The 20,395-nt window shown below is 33.5% G+C and overlaps 1 protein-coding gene across 1 annotated transcript; it reads right to left on the bottom strand.

Annotated features, from left to right (window-relative positions):
• Window positions 1–256: 256 nt before the first annotated feature.
• LOC120251618 (cellulose synthase-like protein E6) lies at window positions 257–4,017 on the bottom strand. Its single transcript, XM_039260209.1, has 8 exons — window positions 3,703–4,017; window positions 3,280–3,601; window positions 2,872–3,009; window positions 2,635–2,766; window positions 2,150–2,362; window positions 1,815–2,039; window positions 973–1,320; window positions 257–885 (listed from the first exon to the last, which is right to left on the bottom strand). The coding sequence occupies exons 1-8, from the start codon at window positions 3,978–3,980 to the stop codon at window positions 325–327; spliced, it is 2,217 nt and encodes a 738-aa protein (XP_039116143.1). The 5' UTR covers window positions 3,981–4,017; the 3' UTR covers window positions 257–324.
• Between the last annotated feature and the right edge of the window lie 16,378 nt (window positions 4,018–20,395).

Here is a 20,395-nt window from a genome sequence, read left to right as displayed (position 1 = left end):
GCAAGAGTCATCATGTTATTACCCCATCATCATGGTAGAGACCTTCCCAGATGGGTGTTATGAAAAGCTTTGAACTTTCTAGTTTCAAGTTCTAGTTGGTTCCTTTTTTCTTTGTTTAGCAAATTTTCTCTTCTTTGTTCCAGTTTTGTCAGTTGTTATTTTGAGTTGCTTTTTTGTCTTCAGTTTTCTTTTATATCAATAAATTAGCCTTTGGGCTCCTCTACTAAAAAAAAAAAAACTTTGCAAACTTCAAATCTTATAAAATGGCAACATACAAACTTCAAACAAATAAATACAAATAGATAATCAACTACTAACTTCTAATCAGGTACAACTTAAACCATGCATGCTAAGCATGCAAACAGGCATTGAAATTCCTAGTGAAACAAAGGTGACCAAGTATGGCATGCAACCCTTATCTTTACGTAAAAATAGCCCTTCATAGATTGGCACATTGATTGCCACTACTAATCCACAAAGCACTACTTGAATCAACAATGTATCATCATTACTACCTTCATTATTCAGTATCATTCTCATAACTCCACCAAACAAGCAGAAAAGATTGATCAATGCAACAGTGCTGATGATCACAAACATCGAAGAGGTTGAACCGAAATCCATGACCTCTTGATCATACCGTTTTGAGGAATCTTCATCGTTGACCTTGGCCGTGATGGTGAATGCTAACTTAGATACACCAAAGAGCTTCAAGATGTTGTCAATGGTGGCATAAAGGAATGAGGTTATTCTCTTCAAGACCCACATCCTTTGTGAGTTCCACCATCCTTTGAATGTATTTCCAGAATATAGTGACTCAATCAGGCTGTATGTATGCTTGGCAACAAACACAAGAACAAACGGTAGGAACCACGGAGATGATACCTAAATTAGGATGCAGTTATAGAACAAGTTAGATATTGATGATCATAAATATATTTATAAGCTTAAATTGTTTATAGAAATGCATACCTTTGGGAATAAAGAGATGCCATTGAGTAGAAAAAGAGGAGGGATGAGAAGATAATTAAGAGTAGGGAATGCATTAGCTGCCCAAAGATTGCTTATTGAAACACCCATGCAAGCACCGAACTTGATCTTTTGATGACCAAATAAAAGAGGGCTATCCCTTGATAAGAATATCTGTAAGTTACCTTCACCCCATCTCTTGTATTGCACTAGAGTTTGTTCCAATGTTGTGGGTGCTACTCCTAAGAATCCCTTCCTTTTAGAATACATGTATTTGGACTTCCATCCATTGTAATGCATTGTTATCCCTGTCAGAATATCCTCCACTGCACACCCATATCTCAACCCCATCTGCATGCATGTCATGAGATTGATTTATCTATCACTAGTTAATGTTTATACTTTGACATTTTGATAATTTATTCTATTTAGTATGGTCTCTCTCTTGTATTTTTTTAGTCTATAAGAGTTATTTTGGGATGATGTTACAAAACATATACTTCTGTTTTTCTAAAATGTTGGTCTCACAAGAATGCAAACGAAAAATAAACTTAGTATAAACATCATATTGAGTATTTTGAAAACACAAAAGGTACATTTAAAATTTTTTAAAATATAATATAATATTTATTATTGATTATGTGTAATTAAGATAATAAATGTCAATTACATCACTCCAAGAGACAAATAAAAACACAAACATGAATACAAACACCATGTCAACAAATTATTTTGAAAGCACTAACGTAAAAATATAAATCATATCAAAAATTTCAAAGACTAAAAAAAAAACTTTCTTGTGTTTAGAATAAGATAAAAATAAAATGGAGAGTGATGAGAAATACCTCTTTACCCCACAGGGTGTTATGCTCATAGGTGCAACTAGCAAGATGTTTTACACACTCTTCCAAAACACAAGCGCTTTCCACACATGTTCTATCAACTCCTCTATTCCAATCTTCAATGTAACCTTTAGTATATTTTCTACCTTGAAGAGCTTGTCTTCTATGAAAGCACCCTGTTCCAATATATAGTGTTCCCTCCCAATTATCCAATCCAGGAAGCTCAATCTAATTAACAAAACATATATATATATATATATATATATATATATATATATATTAATTGAGGGCATTTTCTTTATATTTAGGTTAATTAATGTTAATTAAAACATCCTCACCTTGCTGATGACATTGAGGGAATTCTCATATAAATCATTCTTAGTGATGTTGTCAAAGCATTGAGGGTATTGGACAAACCCAATTTCATGTCCCTTGTCTTCATCAAGAAAGAAGCACAATGCATCTTTAATTGATTGTGAATTGTTTGAATACATGTCACAATCTACATTCAATATTATTGGACCATTGCTAATCTTTGATGAAACTCTTATCTACAAATTCAAACAAAATTTAAAATAATTAATATTATAATGGAAAAGAATATATATATATATATATATGTCTTGAAAACTCATATTAAATTTATAAAAAAAATATATAATCTACAAAAGAATTTATTGAGATTGTTTATTTTAACGATTGTCACTCATACTTTTAGTGGAGAGAAAAATTTAAATTTTTTGTTATGAGAATAATGATTTCTATATTGTCATTAAAGATTTATTTAATTAAATAAAAAGTAAAATTAAATAAAAAAAATTACCAGAGCATTCATAGATCCTGCCTTGAAGTTGTGATGGTATTGAGGCCTCTTCTCCCTCGCCATATAAATTACTCTTGGTAATAAATTTCTCTCAATATCAATTGAATTTTTACCATTTCCATCAACTAAAATCTATATAACAAATAAAATAATAACAATAAGTGTAAGTTCTCCAAAAAAAATTTGGTATTGTACACTATCTATTAAAAAATGAGAAATAAAGAATAAAAACGATACTTGAATAATGGCATCATGATTTCCTGAAGTCATTTGTGGAGTCCATTTAGAAAATGCTTGTTGTTGTTTGAACTCTTGAGGAACATTGCCTTGTTTAACAACAAAATCAATGTTGTTAATCATATCTTCATACATGTCCTACAAAAAAATTAAATAACAATTATATAAAATGAAAATGTAAAATTTTCCTACTGTTATTTCAAAAAAAAATTCCTACTGTAATTATTTATTATTTTCTATATGAGCAAACTACCAATTACAGATTTTATTTCCATATTACTCCTCATACTTCCTCCTCTTTACAAAAAAAGAACTTGCTACTAATTATATATAGCTTGAAATTCTTTAAAATAATAATAATAATAATAATAATAATAATAATAATAATAATAATAATAAACTAATCACCTTCATTTTGGACCACTCCTTAGTGATAGGCAAATTAGAAGAAGAATGACAGGGCTTGTAGAAAAATGCATTTGGTGACCTTGGCTCAACATTAAAATTGTTGCAAAATGGAATCCAATGCTTTGCAAACTTGCATGCTTCACATAAAGCATAAAATGTAAGCTCTGAACCAGCATCATCTGAAAGATACACGCTCAATTTCTCTTTTGGATAATCGTAAGCCATCATCGATAACACTGTAGACATCACTAAAGCCGGCGGCTCGGCAACCGGATCGGCAGTGCAAACAAATACATCTACTCCGGGAAGTTCATTCCCATGTCTATACATTATTACATAAAACAAGAGTTGGTAAATCACTTTCTTTCCATGACAAAAAAAAATACACAGAAAGAAGAAAACCAGTTTTTATTATGTATGTACCTTTGCAAGAGCGTCTGTTTGAAGGTTTGATGATGATTTGGATTCCAACGAACTGACTGGGTTAGAATCCAATAGAAAGAAAACCATAGTTCTGATGCAAACAAAGAAATCCATGCACATGTCCAACTATAATGTTCTAAAGGGATGTGAGTGAGTCTATAGAACAGTATAGATAAGATACATGTGAAAATAAAGCTTGCATAGAGCTTGTAGAGTGTCCTTCCCTTTGTTCCATATGTCTCGAATAAAGAAGAATTTTTGGCCATCTCTCCTTCCATTCTATCTCTTTATCTCTGTTTTATATGAAGTGAGGGATTGGCTTGTGTCCAGGGCCATATATGTATGTATGTATATTTATATATAATTCAAGAAGTAAATTATTTAATGGCATATTCTTTTCCCAATATGGCATTGGTGTCTTTTTTTTTAAAATTTTATTTTATTTTTTTCTCTTCTGTTACTATGATGGAGACCTTGAATGAGTTGTACAAGTACTATTTGATGTATATCATGTTGCATTTAAATAAGGAAGTGAATGGTGTGGCTACCTTTTATATATATATATATATATATATATTTTTGTATGTATATCAGTGACCATTCAAAATTCATAAAAGAGAAAACTACAGATACAAACCAGGAGATATACAATATAAGAGAAGAGAGGGATACAGAGTTTCCGAAATAAGGAAGCACAAGGATAAAAATGCCCAGACGCAAAAAATGGTTAGGCAAGAACAAAAGCATGGATAGGCAAAGCAAGTATGGAGATGAGTGTGGGGAGGCCACTCGATCAGGCAAATGGTGGTCAGTACTAGTAAAAAAAAAAATGAGAGATGGTCTTTGTGGCATCCTCCAGTTTGGTTCTTTCCGCATTCTAAATTACTATGATTAAACAAAGTGATGATGTGCATTGATTTAAGCATGATTATTTCTTTCCAGCCAAATATTCTACAAAATAGCTCTCACAACAAATCCCATATGTCCCTAGAAAGGGGGCTAAGAAGAAGCCTCCAAGATGACCATGTTGGTTTGGTGGCCAAACTTCGATCCAGCCCATTTATTATTAGTAATAAAGACAGGGGCAAAATGCAAAAGAAACCCTAAACATAAATATGTGGCTATTGAGAAGGCATCGATAGTGAGAAAAAAAAACGTGGTTTTGTTCTCTGTGTCCATTGGAAGAAGGAAGGTGAAGAAAGCATATCTTCTTTTATTGAATCCTACTCAAATCGGCAAGTTTGTTTGGAGCAATCTTGGAGGGTAATTTCTTTAGTTTTTTTTTCTTCTTGGTGTGATCATTCAAGAAATGGGGTTTTCTAGAGTTATTATTTTTATTTCTCCATTATTGGTGGTGATCTCAAGTGTGCATTTGCTTGAGAGTTTTTTGTAGTTGTTGATTTTGAATAGTGAATTTGATTCGGAGTTTGGCCCGTGGTTTTTTCCCTCTGAATAAGAGGGTGTTTCACGTAAATTTTGTGTCTGCTTGATTGATTTCATTTATTGTTCAGTTTAGTACCCGAAATTATTTTATTTAAATCAAGAAGCATTTGCTGTGCAAAACTCAACAAGTGGTATCAGAGCGTGAGGTTTGTTGATCCGGGTGTTTCTTGGTGTAAATTGAAATGGAGGATTTTGCGGGTACAATGATGAAATTATCGGCTTCAAACTATTCAATTTGGAAGTCAAAGATGGAGGACCTTCTTTATTGCAAGGATTTATATGATCCTATTAAATTAGGAGCTACTAAGCCAACCGAAAAATCTGATGATGATTGGGAGAAAATGCACATGAAGACTGTAGGAACTATCCGACAGTGGGTTGATATCAGTGTATATCATCATATAAGCAAAGAAGTTGATGCACAGGTGTTATGGAAAAAATTAGAAAATATGTATGAGAGGAAGAATGCTCAAATGAAAACTTTTGCTATCAGAAAGCTTGTGAATCTGAAGCTTAGAGATGGACGATCAATTATTGAACACCTGAGTGATTTTCAAGATATGGTAAATCAGTTGAGCATCATGAAAATAACACTAGATGATGAATTGCAGGCATTATTGATCTTGAGTTCTTTGCCTTACAGTTGGGAGACATTGGTAGTGTCTCTTAGCAACTCTGCTACGAATGGTGTCCTATCATTATCTATGGTAAAAGATAGTCTTTATAATGAGGAGACAAGAAGGAAAAATATGGGCATTGATACTTCACAGGTTCTTGTTACAGTTGCAGAGAACAAAAGTATGAGTAAGAGTCGAGGTCCTAAAGGGCGCTCTCAGTCAAGGGGCAAGTCATATCTAAAAGGCAAATTCACTTGCTATCATTGTGGCAAAGAAGGGCATATGCGAAGAAACTGCAGGATCTGGAAAAAAGAACAGAATGATGAGAAGAATTCAAAGAAGACAGATGATCAAAATACCACTGCAGTTGTATCTGTTGAAGCAGAAGAGCTGGTTGTACTTTTCTTTAATGAGGATGAAAGCCAAGTTACTGATTCTTATGTTGAGTGGGTTATTGATTCAGCAGCATCATACCATGCTACATCAAAGAAGGAAGTTTTTACTACATACAAATCAGGAAACTTTGGCAGAGCAAAGATGGGTAACAGCAGTTATGCAGATATAGTGGGTATTGGTGATGTTTGTGTGGAGACAAATGCTGGTTGTACATTGATTCTAAAAAATGTACGACATGTTCCAGAGTTGCGTTTGAATTTGATTACTACTCATGTTTTAGACCTAGAAGGTTATTTCAATATCTTTGGTGATAAGAATTGGAAACTTACTAAAGGTTCAATGGTGGTTGCCAGAGGTACTTTGTGTCATACATTATACAAGACTCAACTGATGATGATTAAAGATGACTTAAATGCAATTGAAGATGACGATTCCCTAGATTTGTGGCACAAGAGGTTAGCACATATGAGTGAAAAAGGCTTGCAGATTTTGGCAAAGAAGTCTCTCATTTCCTTTGCTAAAGGTATGAGTTTAAACCCTTGTGATTATTGTTTATTTGGCAAGTAACATTAAGTTTCATTTAGTAAGTCCTCTGAAAGGAAAACTAATGTTCTTGAGTTAGTTTATTCTGATGTATGTGGTCCCATTGATGTGGAAACTCTAGGGGTGGTAGATATTTTGTTACTTTTTATTGATGATGCTTCACGAAAGGTTTGGGTGTTTGTTTTGAAATCAAAAAGACCGGTGTTTCATTACTTCAAGCAAAGGTCATGTCATGGCGTAGAAAGAGAGAAGGGGGCATCCTCGAAGTGTCTTCGCAGATGACAATAGAGGGTGAATACACTTCAAAAAGAGTTTGAAAAATTACCGCTTGGAGCATGGCATCGGACATGAAAAAGACATGTCTCGGTACTCCACAAAGACAATGATGTAGCTGAAAGAACAAACAGAACCATTATGGAGAATTTCATATGTATGTTAAAAATGGCTAATCTACCTAAGCCATTTTGGGGTGAAGCCCTTAACACAGCTTGCTACCTAATGAATCGATCTCCATCAACACCTTTAAATTTTGATGTTCCTGAGAGAGTATGGTTTGAGAGAGATATTACTTACTCTCATTTGAAGGTATTTGGATGCAAAGCTTTTGCACATGTACCGAAGGAGCAAAAGATGTAAACTTGATGATGTGGCTATTTCATGCATTTTTTTCCGGGTTATGGAGATGCAGAGTTTGGTTACAGGCTATGGGATCCAGTGAAGAAAAAAGGTCTTTAGATCCGAGATGTTATCTTCCAGTGAATATAAGACCTTGGCTGATTTTTGAAACATCGGAGAAGAATAGTGACATTTCTTTTTCAGTGCAGCTACTCCAACGTAGACTATCACAAATGACGAGGAATTACATGAAGAGCATGGATCTAATGATATGATTGAACAGATTGATGTCGATGATAGTGTTGAGCAAGGGGAGTTGTCACTTCAACTTGAAATTAGAGAAGAACCCCACTCGAAAGATCGACCGAGAACATCGTCCCATCTACTAGATATCCCGGCTCGAGTATATTACGAGCTATCAAGAGGGGAGCGGAAAAACTTTCAAGAAGTTCAAAATCACAAACAAAAAGCTTATTGGATAAAAGCTATGCATGAGGAGATGAATTCTTTAATGAAAAATGATACTTATGAGCTTGTCGAGCTTCCTAAAGATAGAAAAGCCTTGAAGAACAAGTGGATGTTTAAGTTGAAGATGGATGGTGAGAAGATAGTAAAATATAAAGCTCGCTTGGTGGTCAAAGGTTTTAATCAGAAGCAAGGAATTGACTTTGATGAGATTTTCTCTCCTGTTGTGAAGATGAGCTCTATTCGGGTTATTCTTGAATTAACTGCCAGTTTGGACCTTGAGCTTGAGCAATTAGATGTGAAGACAGCATTTCTTCATGGTGATTTGGAAGAAGAAATTTACATGGATCAACCAGAAGGTTTTGAAGCTAAAAGGAAAGAACACATGGTTTGCAGGTTAAAGAAGAGTTTATATGGGTTGAAACAAGCACCAAGACAATGGTATAAAAAATTTGACTTTTTCATGATAAGTCATTGCTATATTAGAACAGATGCAGATCATTGTGTGTACTTTAAAGTGCTTCCAGATGGTAAATTTATCATCCTTCTGTTATATATGGATGATATGCTGATAGTAGGACAAGATATTTCCATGATTAATGTTTTAAAAAATGAGTTGTTTGGTTCTTTTGACATGAAAGATTTAGGGCCAGCACAACAAATTCTAGGCATACAAATTCTTCGTGACAGGAAAGCTAAGAAGTTGTGGTTGTCACAAGAGAAGTATGTTGAGCGAGTTTTGAGTAGATTTAATATGAATAGTGCTAAACCAGTTAGCACACCTCTTGCTAATCACTTTACACTTGGCAAGAAATCTTGTCCTACTACTCAAGAAGAAAAGGAAGATATGGCAGCAATTCCGTACTCGTCTGCAGTTGGGAGTCTTATGTATGCTATGGTATGCACCCGGCCATATATTGCTCATGCAGTTGGTTTAGTCAGTAGATTTCTCTCTAATCCAGGTAGAGTACACTGGGAGGCTGTGAAGTGGATCTTCAGATATATGAGAGGTACTTCAAAGATGTGTTTAGGTTTTGGAGGTTCAGAACCAATTCTAGAAGGATACACAGATGCAGATATGGCAGGTGACCTTGATGATAGAAAGTCAACTTTAGGGTTTGTGTTTACTTTTGCCGGGGGGGAGCTGTTTCATGGCAGTCCAAGTTACAAAAATGCATAGCTTTATCCACCACTGAAGCAGAGTATATTGCTTTGACTGAAGCAGGCAAAGAAATGCTTTGGATGAAAAGATTTCTTCAAAAATTGGGCTTGAAACAAGATGAATATATGGTTAATTGTGATAGCCAGAGTGCATTAGAATTAAGCAAGAATGCCACATATCATTGTCGCACCAAGCATATTGATGTGAGGTACCATTGGATTCGTGATGCCATAAATAAGAAAGAAATATGTCTGACGAAGATCCCCACTGATAAAAATCCAGCTGATATGTTGACTAAGGCAGTGACTCGTGATAAACATCAGTTATGTGCCAAGGCAGTGGGACTGAATTGCAAATGAAGAGTTGAAGTGTGGACATCTCCCCATGGGCTGGAGGGGGAGATTGTTGGTTTGGTGGCCAAACTTCGATCCAGCCCATTTATTATTAGTAATAAAGACAGGGCAAAATGCAAAAGAAACCCTAAACATAAATATGTGGCTATTGAGAAGGCATCGATAGTGAGAAAAAAACAAAAAAAAGAAGCGTGGTTTTGTTCTCTGTGTCCATTGGAAGAAGGAAGATAAAGAAAGCATATCTTCTTTTATTGAATCCTACTCAAATCGGCAAGTTTGTTTGGAGCAATCTTGGAGGGTAATTTCTCTAGTTTTTTTTTCTTCTTGGTGTGATCATTCAAGAAATGGGGTTTTCTAGAGTTATTATTTTTATTTCTCCATTATTGGTGGTGATCTCAAGTGTGCATTTGCTTGAGAGTTTTTTGTAGTTGTTGATTTTGAATAGTGGATTTGATTCGGAGTTTGGCCCGTGGTTTTTTCCCTCTGAATAAGAGGGTTTTCCACGTAAATTTTGTGTCTGCTTGATTGATTTCATTTATTGTTCAGTTTAGTACCCAAAATTATTTTATTTACATCAAGAAGCATTTGCTGTGCAAAACTCAACAGACCAAACCTTGACAAAGAGTTTGGGAGCCTAATCAAACTAAAGATGTGACCAAAATGGTGCCAGATGTGGCCAGCAAAGAGGCACCAAAGAAAAAAGTGGCCGACTATCTCCACCGCCTCATGGCAAAGGACACTAGTGGATGTAGGCAAACAATTGCATATCCCCCTTTGGTTAGATTGTCAAAAGTAAGGATTTTGTTATCTCAAGCAAACCAATTGAACAAAATGACTTTCCAAGGGTTGGAACATTTCCCAAGAATAGAGGAGACAATGCATCTAATTCTTTTGTGTAATCACATAATATTCTATGGCATGATTTGAGGATTAATCAATCACACATTCTTTGGTATGATCTGAGAATTAATCAATTATACATTCTTTGGTATGATTTGAAGATCAATCAATTATATAAAGATAGTAATTATAATATTCTCCTTTATTTAGTTTTCTATTGTAAATACTAGACTTATGTATAAATAGGTACATGATTGTATTATCAAATACACAATCAATGAAATATATTTTCTTTGAAATAAATAAAAAATAAATTAAAAATATTTCTCCACCTTTGTCTTTCACTTTGTCATTAAGGAAATGGTAAAACTACATTAAAAGATGGACTTTTTTCAATATAATCCTCCGATTTTTTTTAATTGTCAAAATAACCTCATGTAAAATTTATTTACCATCATGAGTTTAAAAACATCACATCAAGTATAGTCATGTCCAAAGTGATGAAAAGACCTTTAAAAAATACTAAGATCTTGACATTTTCTCATTAACACCCTTCTCTTTTAAAAATCACAAAAATAAAATATTGTCTTTCAAAACAATTTTTAAGTTATCAGTCATTTTTAAAAATTTATATTTCTTTTATACCGCATTAATTTTGGAAAAATATGTTATTATTATTATTATTATTATTATTATTATTACTAAAAGAATTATTTTGCATTTTTTTTAACTTATTTGTGCTTTAAATTATTTAAAACTATTTGTTTTGGCAACCTGGGATTAAAGACGGTTCACCTATAGAACGTCATATTATAAAATGACCAAAATTTAGACATAAATATATATACATGGATAAAAATCCTAATTCTACGAGGCATAATTTATACTTTTTCTGTAAACAACCAGAAATTATAAACTACTTGTCCGACACATGGTAAAAATATATAATGTAAAATAAGTTATGGCTGTATTTGACTATCTTCTATTTGTACTTAAATGAAATTATTGTTGTTTAAATTACAAATAAGTCATTCAACCAAAATAATAATAATAATAATAATAATAATAATAATAATTCAAAATAATCACCATTTAAAAAAATTAAAAAAACATTAACTTAAATAGATTTAAAAATGTTTGACTTTTGTGATTATTTAAAAAATAATATATTTATAATAATATTTTTTAAAAATGCCTTAAAAAACCAAGAAAAATGTATAAATAATAATAAAAATAATAATAACAACAACAACATATTTTTTCCTAAATAAATGCGATGCTCTCCCCTGCTATTTCTAATGAAAGGGAGCAATCAAACACAGAAGACAGGTAGGATCTTGCCCACAAACATGATTTTCTTTCTCAAAAGGGCTTGATGAAGGTGACATATAGGTTTGCAGTAGAACTAGTTGAAGTGGATCAACTATGACCAACTCCCATAATGCCCTGAGCAAATCTTTCCATCACCACTTTCCAAGGTGGGCATGGTTAGGCACATGGTTGGGTAAATTTTTTAATAAGTTACTAAACTTTGGCTCATTTTTATTTTGATCACTGAACTTCAATTTGTATTAATTTGGTCACTCAATTTTAATTTGATTTCAACCGGTAATAAATCAAGGATTTTAATCCCCAATTGATTACATGGATGTCTAAAAATCTAAGTCAGTCCTCCCATTGACACATTATTAAGTCTATTAGAGATGTCCACATCATCGAAAAAGAGCTACATCATTCATTTGGAGGTTGAAATATCTTGATTTACTACCAAGTGAAATGAAATTAAAGTTGAGTGACCAAATTGATACAAATTGAAGTTCGGTAATCAAAGTGAAAATGAGCCAAAGTTTAGTAACTTACTAAAAAAATTTACCCTACATGATTAAAACGTAGGCTATATTAAGAAAAAAGTTTCTTCCAATAGTAAGACATTTCCAATATCCTATGATTAGTTCTTAGAATTTAAAATCATTTCCATTTAATCAATTGATAAATTTGATTAAATTTATCAATTGTTATTATTTTATCATTGTATGACATTGACTTTATCATCACAGCAAACAGTGGTGGAATTAGAAATAAAATTAAGGGATGTTCAATTCAATTTTTAGAAATTTATAAATATTAAAAAATTGTAGTAATTAAAGGTTAGGATTATAATAATCAATATTTCAAAAATTATGTTGCTGTGTTGCAGTGCTCACATCAACAAAAAAAAAAGGAGTAGTGATCCCACGGACTCGAGTCCGTGGGATCTGAGCTGCATCCGAGACGTGGCTGCTGTGCAGCCACGTCTTTTCATTTTTAAAAAATATTTTTCCTGGATTTATTTGAGATTTAAATTTTAATAAAAATAAACAAAGGGCAGTATGGTCATTTACTTTGACCATACTCGCCTTTTTTCTTTTTTTCCCTGCGTCTTCTTCTTCTTTTTCGTCTGGAGCTTCTCAAATATTTGGATCTCAGGCTTCTCAAATATTTCACAACAATTGTGCCTAATTAAACAAGTAAGCTCTCTCTCTCTCTCTCTCTCTCTCTCTCTCTATATATATATATATATATAAATATATAGATGCAAACTCACTCTCAAATTTTAGGAGATATTAATAGGGTTTAGTATTTTATTTGCCTAGAAAAACAAGGAGGTTGAGTTTGATTGAATCTAAAGCTGATTTTGTGCCTATTCTTGTTATTTGGTATGTTCTTATACTTTTCTTTAGCTGAAGTTTATTTTACTAAAATAATTTTCAATGTTCTCCTTGTTCTTATTGGGAATTATGTTTCTAGTTTTGTCCAATATGGCCAGTACTAGTGAGGCACAAAGTTCATATCTGGATGTATGGGAAGTGGAAGACCATATTTATAATGCAAGTGAATTTGAGTCGGAGAAAGAAAATGAAAATCAACCTATAAATGAAGATGAACTCCATGAATCAAATGAAGCACAAGGAGAAGAAGATAACATTGAAAAAGCTACTGAAGATATTAATCAAGAAGTTTTTCTTGCGCCACATGTTGGTATGCTTTTTGATTCAATGGATGAAGCATATGACTATTATAATCAATATGCATACAAAAAAGGGTTTAGTGTGAGAAAAGAAGCAATAAGAAAATCAGAAAAAAGATGGTAATGTCATTGGGCGACGCTTGCACTGGTCTAAAGAAGGTTATAGAGAAGAAAGATTCAAGAAGACTAAAGGTGACAAGAAGAGGCATCGGGGTGAAACACGTTGTGGTTGTAAAGCTAAACTTTTAGTAAACAAAAACTCGGACGGAACTTGGGTGGTTTCGATGTTTGTGGAGGAGCACAACCATATCTTAGCAACTCCAAGAAAATGTCATCTTTTACCATCACATAGAAAAATCGGTGAAAGTCAAAAAGGTATGATTGATAAAATGAGACAGTCGGTCATTAGAACCAACCTCATGATGAATTATCTTTCACAAGAATCTCAAGGGAGTCGAAATGTTGGATTTATCGAGCTAGATGCAAGGAATTATATGCGCACAAGAAGAAAAATAGAATTCTCAGTGGGAGATTCACAAAAGTTGTTGAATTATTTGAATGAAATGCAAATAAAGAACCCCCATTTTTTTTATGCAATCCAACTTGATGATGATGGGAAATTAACAAGCATATTTTGGAGTGATGCAAGATGTAGAATGGATTATGGCTACTTTGGAGATGTTGTTTGCCTTGATCCAACTTACGGAACAAATAAATATGCAATGCCATTTGTTCCAATTGTAGGTGTCAATCATCATCTTCAAACTGTATTATTTGGTTGTGCACTGATTTTTGATGAAACAGAATACTCTTTTGTTTGGGTACTTGAGAAATGGCTACAAGCAATGAAAGGAAGTCATCCCAAAGTAATTATGACTGATCAAGATTCTGCCATTAGTAGTGCAATTGCCAAAGTCTTGCCATATACCATTCATCGATATTGCCTATGGCATATTTTTCAAAATGCTAAGCGACACTTAGGGAGATTATTCACAAGGGGGTCTAAGTTTGGACAAGATTTGTCTTATTGTGTAAGGAGTCCTGAAACTATTGAAGACTTTGAAAAAAAATGGAGTGAATTGCTCACTAAATATGATTTGAATGAAAATGATTGGATGTTGAGAATGTATAGGAAGCGCCAACATTGGGTTCCTGTGTTGTCGCATGAATTCTTTTTATGCGGATATGTGTACAACTCAACGAAGTGAAAGTATAAACAAATTTTTCAAAGGGTTTTTGAGTAGAAAAATGTTATTGTTGGAGTTTGTTCAAGGTGTTGACAAGGCACTAATTAGGCGTCGAGAGAAAGAAATTGAATCTGATTTTAAAATGAATAATATGCAACCATCCTTAATACTTCATATGCCTATTGAAGAAGAAGCAAGCAAACTGTACACACCGGCTATCTTTGCTAAATTTCAAGAAGAACTACTTGGAAGTCTTCGGTACAAGTGTGAAAAAATTGAAGAGAATGGGAATATAGCTTCATATAAATGTTGGATACCGTAAAAAGAAGTTAGACTTATTAAAAATGTGCTCGAATCTGGGTTTTACTTGTGAGATGTAGTCATTGCAAGTTTGAATTTGCGGGTTTCTTATGCCGTCATATATTGAAGGTATTCATTGTGGCTAATGTGGATAAGATTCCAAGAGAATACATGTTAACCCGTTGGACAAGAGATGCAAAAATGTGGAAAAATTTTTTTGATGAAGAAGGTCAAGAAGTTCAAGAAGATTGCTATACTCATTTAACACTTGATATAGCACCCTTTCTCATGAATCACAAGAAGTTGCAACCAAGGGATCTTGCTCTACGGAAGTTTATAAAGTGGCTTTGCATTGGTTAAGGAAGACAAGAGAAGAGGTTGACAAGGCTATTAAAATGCAAAAGTTTGAAGTTCCAAATAACAACATTGACAAGTGTTTATCACAACAAACGATTATGTCAACCGAAGTAACAATCCATGACCCTCCACTAGCAAAATGCAAAGGAAGTGGTGGAAGAAAAAAAAGCATTTTGGGAGAAAAATCTCAAGAAAAGAAAGGCCAAAGTTGCTATGGGAAAGAATTCAAGTGTATCAATCAAGGTTAGTTTTATTGTGATTTATTAACATGTACATGCTTTATTGTTGGTCATGTATATAATAATAATCCTTGTATACTTCCTTCGAACAGGAAAATGCTACACTTCAGCCTGCCTTTACTGAGAGCCAAAATGGATAGAATTGATCTACTATACTCAATATTTTCCAAGGTAATGATGCTGAAGCCATTAAGTTCATTCAAACCTAGTTATTGTATTTAACTATTTTATAATTTATAATATTGTCATTGATAAAGTTTTCATTCTTTTTTTTTCTTTGAACAGATTCAATGGTGAGAGCTACTGAATTGGTTATCTTCAATTGGTGTTCTTCTGTTATTTTGTTTGATTTGCTTGATGTTTAGTGGAATTGATGAACTGTCGTGATTGAGGGCAGTATGGAGTTTGTTGCTACAAAGCTTGTTCTCGTTGATGCAATTATAAGATTCTCAGTAAACTAGGAATGATTTTTTTTTTTCAGGCAGGTTGCAAGTTGCAGGTATCTCACATTGAATCTTTGACCTGGGCAGAATTTCAAGCGGATTGGATTCGAACCCTTGTAATATTGTGATATTTGTTTTATTAAAACTCAAGATTCCTCTTCTTGCTGATCACTATACTCACCAAGAAGAAAACATTCTAGCGGAAAACTGAGAGGAATTCTTCAACTTTTCCATTTGTTTCTATCATTATATGGGATGAATTAAGTTAAATGGTACCAGTCAAAAAGTTGTTTTGTGGTAACCCTGAAAGTAATTGGTCTGGATATGACCATTCTCATGCTTGCCGTGAGGATGAGAACGTGCCTCACACCTTTTGCTCTTGGAATTAGATCCAGAATTAAATTCATAATCAAAATGCGATATGCAATTCTTTCACTAGATTGTTTCTCATGCCAATCATTTTTGTTGCATTTTGAGTACTGTATAAAGTGTGATGGCAGGATACTGCTACCAGGTTGGTGCTCTAGTATTGGAAGTGAAGCATCAATTATGATTGAAGATGTCATTTTCATCATCATTTTATCATTTTTGGTTGGGTCTAATATGTTCAGATCAGAGCGGATGTTATCAAGAAGATCAAACCTGATGTTTATGAGTGGATGTCAACTAAAACCAAGTCCAGGTGATTCAACCTGTGTAAAAGATTTGTTAGATATGGTTTGCTCTTTAGATTTTCCTTTCACTGCTGAACATTTCCTAGGTTTTTTTTAGGCTTGAGTTGTAACTATCAAGACCTGGAAGGACAAAACTGCAGTTTTTCCAGACCTGGGCAGAATTTCAGGCAATCTGTAGCCTGAAATGGAGATCTGGGCAGAATTTCAGAGTAGAAGAGCTTGGAGGAAGGTAGGAAGGAGGTCGGGATGAGAGGGAATAGAGGAGAAGAAGAGAGAATTTTCAGGCCAAAGATGCCTTCTCTATTCATCATTGCTCTATTTATATGAAATCAATACAATCCTAACAACTTTGTCACACTGGCATTTCATCAAGCATCTGTTGTGCCAAGATAGCTAGCATTATAACCAGAACCTTCTCAAATACTCTTCTCCTAATTACATCCATATTCTTCTAATTACATCCATAAGCAAACTCAAACAACCAACATTTCACTGTATTTCAAAAAACCCATATCATTGCCTTTTCATTTATATGAAATCAATACAATCCATAAGCAAACTCAAACAACCCATTAACCCATTAACTCAAACAATCCCATTCTTGCCTTCTGGGTAGCTGATTCATGTGCCACACAAGCCATCTGGATCGGCGAAGGAGTGTTGAAACCAAGCCTTTCCACAACCTTGAGGAGCTCGGTGCTCAACCGACTCTCGCCCCAGCCACACATCCATAGTTCAAGCGGATCAGCGGATCGCATAGACCATAAGCTACAAGATCGGGGCCATGGAACACTGCAGGGAGATCAGCATCAACATCGTTGGCGGTGATGAAGCCTGAGATCCAAATATTTGAGAAGCCTGGACGAAAAGAAGAAGAAGACGCAGGGAAAAAAAGAAGAAAAGGCAGTATGGTCAAAGTAAATGGCCATACTGCCCTTTGTTTATTTTTATTAAAATTTAAATCTCAAATAAACCCAGGAAAAATATTTTTTAAAAATGAAAAGACGTGGCTACACAGCAGCCACGTCTCGGATGCAGCTCAGATCCCACGGACTCGAGTCCGTGGGATCACTACTCAAAAAAAAAGTACATTCTCCCTTCATAACTAAAGTGTAAAAAGCATCTCCGTATTTACACAATTAGCAATTAGCTCAATTAATAATTAAAAACTAAAGCAACAAATAATGCAATTAAAAAGAAACTAAACACAAATTCACAATCAATTATTCAATACATAATGAATAATTAAAATTTTCACAACAATTAATCAAACTAATATCTAAAAAAAATTTACAATTAATTTTCACAATAAATTTTTCATAACAAATAATCTAACAAATATCTAACAATTTTTTTTAACAAATATCAAAATTTTTCAACAAATAATCAAACAAATAATTAAAGTATAAAATAATTTCGTTGTGCCACAACCCCTAGGATAATGGAGAGAGAGAGAGAGAGAGAGAGAGAGAGGGAAATTTTCTTTTTTAGGGATATTGAGAGAAGGGTTGCGTCTGTTATCAGGGATTGTGAGAGAGGTTGCATATGTGTTAAGTTTTATTTGTATTTATTAATGCTATTGTTTTTGACATTGATATCCAAAACAAAATTGATAATTATATATCAATAAATTCAATAAAAATATAATATAAAATTAAAAACAATAATATTATGAAGATCCATGTTTAATCTGCTATATTATTCATTATTACCCCTCAATATCAATTTTATTTAATATATTTTTATTTAATTTATTTTAAATAGTGTGGGGTACAATTAATTTATTTAATTTATTTATTATGATCACAAGCGAGGCAAAAAATCAAGGATTTCAACCCTCAATTGATTACATGATTGTCTGAAAATCCTAGTCAGTCACCCCCATGATATATTATTAAGTCTATTGGAGGTGTCCATATCATCGAAAAAAAGTCACATCATTCACTTGGGGGCCGAAATCCCTTGATTTACTACCCAATGAAATCAAATTAAAATAGAACGACCAAATTGAAATTCGATGATCAAAGTGAAAATAAACCAAAGTTAATAACCTACTAAAAATTTACCCCACACTCATCTCTATGCCTATGCTAGGAAGCCTTATCTAGTAGCCTCTCTTAGCTTAGACTGAGGGCAAGGCTAGGGTGAGCTCATTCAACAGTGGCACCTTTGCCGAACCCTAGCACCCCACCTAATGAGACTACATTAAGATCGAGAATAAGGCAAGCTTACCCAACACAAGGGCCGAATCCACATTTCCAAAAGACTAGTTTAGTGGTAATAGTTAACCCAATGCTTATATTTATATACACATGATAACTCTAGCTCCCAGCTAATGTGGGACTAATTCTAAGCTACCACTGTTATGCTTTATTCAACATAGCTTTCTGCCCGTGACTTTGATGTTCTCGTCAAGAGGCCCCAACTTAACATGTGCCCCTGATCCAACCCGAACGCCCAATAGAGGGCCCACGTCCCCTATCTACATCAGACTAGATGTCAATAAAAATACCAATGATACATACAAAAATCGAATCCACATCCCCAAAAAACTGATCTAGGCCTTGTTTGGGTTGACTTATCAAAAAAAAGTGTTTTTTTTTAGTTTAGTAGAAGTGCTTCTGAAAAAAAAATGCTTATCCAGAGTAAATTAAGCACTTTTTGAATTTTCTGTTTAGATTAGCTTTTATGTAGAAGCAGAAGTTATAAAAATAAGCTAAAAAACAGCTTTTTTTCATAAACTGGTCATGACTAGCTTTTGAAAAAAACTGTTTTGCAGCTTTTTTACACCTTCTGTTTTTTCAGAAAAGCCAATACAAGCAATATTTTTGGAACCCAGAAGTACTTAACTTATAAAAAAGTACTTCTGGGATTTCCAAAAGCCAATCCAAACAAAGCCCTAATAACGAGAGTTAATCTAACCCTTACATACACCTAATAACTCCTCTTCCTCCTGCCCCCGATGTAGGACTAATTATGGACTGCCACTATTATGTCTTGCAACATGCACGTAGCTCAGACCTCGGCAAGCTTGTGCTGAGACTGAGAAAACTTACACTGGAGCCATGGAACCAAGCTCACACCAGCCTCGCATAAGCTTCTCCGGTCACAAGGAGCTTGCCAATGGCGTATGGAGCTAGCTAAACAAGCTCACCAAAGAAGATAAAAATAATAATAATAATAATAATAATAATAATAATAATAATAATAATTTCTCACCAACAAAGATGTTTCACGTATGAGTTTATGAAGTAGAGAGTTTTAGATATATATATATATAGAAAAATTACAAGGATTTAGAGGTTTTTTTTTAAAAAAAAACTTACTAATTGTAACATTGACCATGTAAGAATATCTACATAGATGACACGACCAGTATATATATATATATATGTTGTACTCTTTGGATATTAATATAATGTAAACTACAAATTTTGATATGATATGTTTAATAGTTAGCTAAAAAGAGCAGTCTATTAGCACCGGATCCCTTGCAGGTAGAGATTGGAACTCATATTTATAAAAACAAAATACAAACAAACTATTTCATCCATTTTGGATGATAATATATAATAAATACTAATTCTATATATATGTATACATCCTGCTTTTTAGGAGGCATATACGTAACAAAAGAAAACCCAAAAACAAAAAATAATAAAGAAAAACAAATAATCATTCTCAGGGGAAAAGTGGAAGACAAAAAACAAGATATTAATTGACATTTGTGGCATCAGTGCTTTGACAAAGATATTTTGATGGAAAGAAAATACCTACAAGGTACTGCATCAAATTTCATTTGCTAGAATTTCATTATTGAGAAATTTGACACCAATCATCAAAGACTTGTCATAATCTTCACAGAATCAAGTTAAAGGAAGAAAACAAAAACAGTTACTTACACTGACCAAATTTCATCACAATATTTTCGTTCGTTTCCGCAAAATCGACAAATCAAGTTCATTTGAAAAATGAACCAAATGAAACAAAAGAAGACAATTCAAATGTTCTATGAACCAGTGTCAAAAAATGTCAGTAGAGATTATTTAGTT

The sequence above is a fragment of the Dioscorea cayenensis genome, chromosome 3 (genome assembly GCF_009730915.1).
Source record: "Dioscorea cayenensis subsp. rotundata cultivar TDr96_F1 chromosome 3, TDr96_F1_v2_PseudoChromosome.rev07_lg8_w22 25.fasta, whole genome shotgun sequence".
Taxonomy (NCBI): domain Eukaryota; kingdom Viridiplantae; phylum Streptophyta; class Magnoliopsida; order Dioscoreales; family Dioscoreaceae; genus Dioscorea; species Dioscorea cayenensis.
This window is presented reverse-complemented; position numbering and strand designations above follow the sequence as displayed.

Coding starts and splice junctions, on each gene's coding strand:
- LOC120251618 (XM_039260209.1), bottom strand. CDS start 3,980: ATGGAAGGAGAGATGGCCAAAAATTCTTCTTTATTCGAGACATATGGA. Junction 2,363..2,634: donor CAGGATCTATGAATGCTCTG/GTAATTTTTTTT, acceptor TTGAATTTGTAG/ATAAGAGTTTCATCAAAGAT. Junction 2,040..2,149: donor CCCTCAATGTCATCAGCAAG/GTGAGGATGTTT, acceptor TTTGTTAATTAG/ATTGAGCTTCCTGGATTGGA.